The sequence below is a fragment of the Staurois parvus genome, unplaced genomic scaffold (assembly GCF_062004578.1).
Source record: "Staurois parvus isolate SC_StPar_1 unplaced genomic scaffold, SC_StPar_1.0 ptg001242l, whole genome shotgun sequence".
Classification (NCBI taxonomy): domain Eukaryota; kingdom Metazoa; phylum Chordata; class Amphibia; order Anura; family Ranidae; genus Staurois; species Staurois parvus.
In genome coordinates, this window is record NW_028319038.1 from 297501 (window position 1) to 304714 (window position 7214).

At 45.4% G+C, this 7214-nt stretch overlaps 1 protein-coding gene across 1 annotated transcript in view; it reads right to left on the minus strand.

Annotated features, from left to right (window-relative positions):
- Positions 1 to 6968, minus strand: part of LOC149437938 (uncharacterized) — a 31062-nt gene extending 24094 nt beyond the window's left edge. The window contains exon 1 of the mRNA XM_089660439.1: positions 6899 to 6968. Coding sequence (XP_089516565.1) covers positions 6899 to 6929 — 31 coding nt within the window. The 5' untranslated portion in view covers positions 6930 to 6968. The remainder of the gene's footprint in view (positions 1 to 6898) is intronic.
- Between the last annotated feature and the right edge of the window lie 246 nt (positions 6969 to 7214).

The following is a 7214-nucleotide window of genomic DNA, read 5'->3' on the forward strand; positions in this document are numbered from 1 at the left end:
GGGCCCTTAGGCATGGGGTTCCCCCTAAAAAATAAATGCCAGACCCTTCCCCTTTATTAGGGTGTGGTGTGGATTTTAAGGGGACCTCACCAGAAAAAAAACCAAAAGTGTGGGTTCCCCTTAAATACCAAACCAGATTCTTTGGGCCTGGTATAGATTTTAGGGGTGAATCCCAAGAAAACGTTGACATCCTCCCCACTCTATTTGAATGCACACCAGGGGCAGACTGACAACTCATGGGGCCCCCAGGCAATAGGGGATCGTGGGGCCCCTGTGTCCTTGCCCAAACTCACAAAAGCCTATGAAAAAGGTACCAGGGGCATCTCATGGGGCCCCTTACTGACCCCAGGCCCTCGGGCAGTGCCCGAGTTTCCAAATGGTCAGTCCGCCCCTGATCCACACCAGATCTTTATCCAAGCATACAGCCTGGCTGGCATAGAAAAGCAAAGAGAGGTTCCCCCAAATACCAAACCAAAGCCTGTGGACTTGGTATAAAAACCTGTGCAAAAAAAAGGGTAGGGTTCCCCCACAAAATCCTTACCAGACCCTTATCCAAGCATGCAGCCTAGCTGGAATAGAAGAGCAAAGAGAGGTCCCCCCCCCCAAATACCAAACCAACACCTTTTGAGCTTGGTAAAAATTTTAGGCAGGAAACCTATGCAAAAAGAAAAACAAGGGTTGGGTTCCCCCCAAAATAAATACCAGACCCATATCCAAGCATGCAGCGTGGCTGGTATAGAAAAGCAAAGAGAGGTCCCCCCAAATACCAAACCATATGGACTTAGTATAAAAACCTATGCAAAAAAAAAGGGCAGGGTTTCTCCCCCCCCCCCCATTCCATATCAGACCCTTATCAAAGCATGCAGCCTGGCTGGTATAGAAAAGCAAAGAGAGGTCCCCCCAAATACCAACCCAAAGCCTATGGACTTGGTAAAAAAAAACCTATGCAGAAAAAAAGGGTAGGATTCCCCCCAAAATCCATACCAGATCCTTATCCATACATGCAGCCTGGCTGGCATAGAAGAGCAAACAGAGGTCCCCCCAAATATCAAACCAACGCCTTTTGAGCTTGGTAAAGATTTTAGGCAGGAAACCTATGCACAAAGAAAAAAAAGGGCGGGGTTCCCCCCCAAATAAATACCAGACCCTTATCCAAGCATGCAGCCTGGCTGGCATAGAAAAGCAAAGAGAGGTCCCCCCAAATACCAACCCAAAGCCTATGGACTTGGTGAAAAAAACTATGAAAAAAAAAAAAGAGTAGGATTCCCCCCAAAATCCATACCAGACCCATATCCAAACATGCAGCCTGGCTGGCATAGAAAAGCAAAGAGAGCCCCCCCCCCCCAAAATACCACACCAACGCCTTTTGAGCTTGGTAAAGATTTTAGGCAGGAAACCTATGAAAAAAGAAAAGGGTGGGGTTCCCCCCCCAAATAAATACCAGACCCATATCCAAGCATGCAGCCTGGCTGGCATAAAAAAGCAAAGAGAGGTACCCCCAAATACCAACCCAAAGCCTCTGGACTTGGTAAAAAAAACTATGAAAAAAAAAAAGATAGGATTCCCCCCAAAATCCATACCAGACCCATATCCAAACATGCAGCCATGCTGGCATAGAAAAGCAAAGAGAGAGGCCCCCCCAAAAATACCAAACCAACGCCTTTTGAGCTTGGTAAAAATTTTAGGCAGGAAACCTATGCAGAAAGAAAAAAAAGGGTGGGGTTCCCCCCCCAAATAAATACCAGACCCTTATCCAAGCATGCAGCCTGGCTGGCATAGAAAAGCAAAGAGAGGTCCCCCGAAATATCAAACCTTATGGACTTAGTATAAAAAACTATGCAAAAAAAAAGGGAAGGGTTCCCCCCCAATCCATACCAGACCCTTATCCAATCATGTAGCTTGACTGGCACAGAGAAGCAAAGAGAGGTCCCCCCCAAATACCAAACCAGAGCCTATGGACTTGGTATAGCATTTAGGTGGAAAACCTGTACAAATAAAAGGGTAGGGTTCCCCCCCAAATCCATACCGGACCCTTATCCAAGCATGAAGCCTGGTTGGCATAGAAAAGGGAGGAGGGTCTGCTCTCCCCCTCCTGAACCATACCAAGCCACATGCCTTCAACATGAGGTACCCCTTCCTGGCAAAGCACCCTGGTTTCATTTCTGATAAGGACAAGGGCCTTCTCCCCACAACTTGGTGGTTGTGGGGACCTTCAGAAGGGAACTTTTACAAGGCAAACTCTGGTTTTGTGAAGAACATTTGGCGGATTTATATACTTTGTGGCTATTTAGGAGTATATTTGAATTAAATAATTTGATTTATTGAAGAAGAAGAATTTGCTGTGAATGTTGGAGGTACACAACAGTGAGCAGTGGAGGAAACATGTCAGAGCGATACTTGTAACATGTAGCTATGCTGTGGTCACAAGGTGTGAAAAAGATGCAGGAATTCGAGGTGACACCTCCACCATCCAGGAAGTCCCTTTCTTGCAAGTTGATGGGCAGTATGTGTTGTATCAGTAAATACCAGCGCAAACCCACATAATAAATTGCATTACCCAACCAATTAAACAAACTTAAAAACCGTGACACAAAACCACTTTTGTGCTAGTACAATAAAAAAAAAATATTAAGTTATATATAAATAAATAAATAAATAATTTTTAAATTCATAAGTCCAGTGACAAAAAATCCCCAAAAAATTAACAGTCCCGTGACAAAATAGGTCAAATTGTAATTATATTGTAATTTTCATTGGATTCTTCCGTGCCTTTGATCCCTTCACCATCCACCAGTGCAAAAAACCAACATAAACCGCACTCACCAGATATTAGTGAGTCACACGCCTTTCAGGAATATTAAGGGCTCCTGGACCCCCTTTACTTTTTATGAGACCTCCAAATACTGCTTCCTCTTGTATATGGGTACCTCTTCTGGTTACTCCTCTCACCGAATCCCCCAAGGAAAATCAGGAAGAAGAAAAGACCATAGCGTGATACCGTAGTGGTTTCTCATCAAAATAATCTCTCCAGACCACTCACATTTTAGCGGGATATAACCCGCATTTTATTTGAAACAACAACGATTTTCTTTAAAAAACGATCCACTTTCCAAGTACAGCGACTTTTGCATAAAAGACCCCACAGCCTCGTATACAGCAGGATGGCAGACCTCAGATGCAGACTCATCCACTATGCTAAGATGGCCCCTTGGAACGCACCGCTCGGCGTGCGCTCCACTCACCGGAAATGACGTCAGACGCCGGAACAGGCAACCGGAAGTGCGTCAACGCGTTTCGCCCCACCCACAGGGCGTTATCAAGACGCTCTTTTCCACTTCCAAGCCGTTTATAAAGTAATGGGAGATCCCTCCCACTAATTAATCTGGACACAAACCTGGACACAAACCTATCCATCACCGCCATCCCTCTGTATACCCATGTGGGGTCCCCTTACAACAGAAACAGATGCATTTAAATTAAAAACCATACTTTTATCCATCACCTTAAGTCTTCTACCCCAAACATAAAGGTAAAGACAGGGAATTACAATACATTAAATATAAAAATAAAAATCTATATGGAAATAAAATAAAAAATAAAAAATAAAAATAAAATAAAAATAAAAATAAAATTTTATTTCCATATAGATTTTTATTTTTATATTTTTATATTTAATGTATTGTAATTCCCTGTCTTTACCTTTATGTTTGGGGTAGAAGACTTAAGGTGATGGATAAAAGTATGGTTTTTAATTTAAATGCATCTGTTTCTGTTGTAAGGGGACCCCACATGGGTATACAGAGGGATGGCGGTGATGGATAGGTTTGTGTCCAGGTTTGTGTCCAGATTAATTAGTGGGAGGGATCTCCCATTACTTTATAAACGGCTTGGAAGTGGAAAAGAGCGTCTTGATAACGCCCTGTGGGTGGGACGAAACGCGTTGACGCACTTCCGGTTGCCTGTTCCGGCGTCTGACGTCATTTCCGGTGAGTGGAGCGCACGCCGAGCGGTGCGTTCCAAGGGGCCACCTTAGCATAGTGGATGAGTCTGCATCTGAGGTCTGCCATCCTGCTGTATACTAGGCTGTGGGGTCTTTTATGCAAAAGTCGCTGTACTTGGAAAGTGGATCGTTTTTTAAAGAAAATCGTTGTTGTTTCAAATAAAATGCGGGTTATATCCCGCTAAAATGTGAGTGGTCTGGAGAGATTATTTTGATGAGAAACCACTACGGTATCACGCTATGCTCTTTTCTTCTTCCTGATTTTCCTTGGGGGATTCGGTGAGAGGAGTAACCAGAAGAGGTACCCATATACAAGAGGAAGCAGCATTTGGAGGTCTCATAAAAAGTAAAGGGGGTCCAGGAGCCCTTAATATTCCTGAAAGGCGTGTGACTCACTAATATCTGGTGAGTGCGGTTTATGTTGGTTTTTTGCACTGGTGGATGGTGAAGGGATCAAAGGCACGGAAGAATCCAATGAAAATTACAATATAATTACAATTTGACCTATTTTGTCACGGGACTGTTAATTTTTTGGGGATTTTTTGTCACTGGACTTATGAATTTAAAAATTATTTATTTATTTATTTATATATAACTTAATATTTTTTTTATTGTACTAGCACAAAAGTGGTTTTGTGTCACGGTTTTTAAGTTTGTTTAATTGGTTGGGTAATGCAATTTATTATGTGGGTTTGCGCTGGTATTTACTGATATAAGTTTTTTTGGTTTTTGCACCTGTGTACAGCAGCATCTCACGGGGAATTGTGCGTTTAATAGGAGAGTCCTGGGCGCTGAGGTTTTTTCTTTTCTACAGTATGTGTTGTATGACCACAGCCGACAGCTACCCATCATGCAAGGACTGTGGAAAGTTGTATATATTATGTGAAGGACCATTTTTAAATTTTCAATTAAATATTTTTCTCAGTAGCCACAAAGGATATAAAGACACTTTGCATGCACCAAACCCAGATATTACCATGTAAAAGTAGCTGTGACATCATCACTGTGCTGTACATAGTCTGTGCAGAGACCAGAGCTGTGGGAGGGACCCAGCAGGCTCCACCCACTACAGAAAACTACAGGAGGGGGCGTAGACTAGACCAGTCCAGTCCTCCTGCACAAAGAGAGAGAGAGCAGAGCCATGGGAGGGGCCAAACAGACTCCACCTACTACAGGCTGCCTGTAGAAAACTACAGGAGTGGGAGGAGACAAAACCAGTCACCCTACACAAGGAGAGAGAGCAGAACTGTAGGAGGGGCTCGGCAGGCTCCACCCACTACAGGCATCTGGTAGAAAACTACAGGAGTGGGAGGAGACAAAACCAGTCACCCTACACAAGGAGAGAGAGCAGAACTGTAGGAGGGGCTCGGCAGGCTCCACCCACTACAGGCATCTGGTAGAAAACTACAGGAGTGGGAGGAGACAAGACCAGTCACCCTGCACAAAGAGAGAGAGCAGAACTGTAGGAGGGGCTCGGCAGGCCCCACCCACTACAGGCAGCCTATAGAAAACTACAGGAGTGGGCGGAGATTAGACCAGTCCTCCTGCACAAGGAGAGAGTGCAGAACTGTAGGAGGGGCTTGCAGGCCCCACCCACTACAGGCTGCCTGTAAAAAACTACAGGAATGGGCGGTGGCAAGACCAGTCATCCTGATCAACGAGAGAGAGCAGAGCTGTAGGAGGGGCTCGGCAGGCTCCACCCACTACAGGCTGCCTGTAGAAAACTACAGGAGTGGGCGGAGACAAGACCAGTCACTCTGCATAAGGAGAGAGAGCAGAGCTGTAGGAGGAGCTCTGCAGGCCCCACCCACTACAGGTTGCCTGTAGAAAACTACAGGAGTGGGGGCAGAGACAAGACCAGTCATTCTGCACAAGGAGAGAGAGCAGAGCTGTAGGAGGAGCTCTTCAGGCCCCACCCACTACAGGCTGCCTGTAGAAAACTACAGGAGTGGGCGGAGACAAGACCAGTCACCCTGCACAAGGAGAGAGAGCAGAACTGTAGGAGGGGCTCGTCAGGCCCCACCCACTAAAGGCTGCCTGTAGAAAACTACAGGAGGGGGCGGAGGCAAGACCAGTCCTCCTGCACAAGGAGAGAGAACAGAACTGTAGGAGGGGCTCGGCAGACTCCACCCGCTACAGGCTGCCTGTAGAAAACTACAGGAGTGGGCGGAGACAAGACCAGTCACCCTGCACAAGGAGAGAGAACAGAACTGTAGGAGGGGCTCAGCAATCACCCTGCACAAGGAGAGAGAGCAGAGTCATGGGAGGAGCCCAGAAGGTTCCACCTACTACATGATGCCTGCAGAAAACTACAGGAGGGGGCGGAGGCAAGACCAGTCCCCGTGCACAAGGAGAGAGGGCAGCAGTGAGCGGTCTTTATTACAGGAAGTCTCACGCTGGATTACTGCACAGATCTGGAAGAAACACACAAAGCTCACCGAGACTCAAGGAGAAGACACACGATGAATGGATGTACACCATATTTTTTGATCCTAGAATTCCCCTTTAACCCTTGCTCGGTCTATCCAAAATGTTGAAGACCGCTCGAGGCAAAGCTTTTTTTTGTCGGTTCTGTGAAGATTAGAAAGAGAATATACTTTTGGAAGTTCTTTTTTTCTTCCTGTGACCCCTATTAAAGCGATTCACCCACCTTCCTGTGTTGGTGACACAGGAAATGAAGGGAACACTTCCATTCTACCGAAAAAAAGTTTTTTTTGTTGCCCCCGGAGTTGAAAGATTTCACTGTTTTAAAAGAGTTCAACTCTCCCCAGTGGCCCACAGACTGTAGAAAACCAACAGAGGCTCTATCCCCTCCTTTCAAAAATACAAATATCTTTGTGCAGCTGGGCTTTAAAATAAAGGTTTCGGCTGGAACGTCACTGTGTGGTTGATACTTACAGAATGCTAGCAGTAGAAGCAGACCAGCCATGAGCAGAATCCTTCCTGTGGTCTGTTCTTCTCTAGAACGATACCTGCGGTGGAAGAAAGACTCGTATTCATTATCACAGATGAGGTTGGACACATTTTTTTCGGATGAAGCTGAACTTCAGACAGATAGAAAAGACAACACTTTGTAACTCTGTGTTCATTATTAGATCGTTAAATGCTTTTGATTTTGCAAGCAGTGTAAGAACCTGAAGGTGACCTGATATCTCAGCGTTCCTCAACATCTTCTCCGTCGTGGGACCTTTCAAACGTATTCAAAATCTGAAGG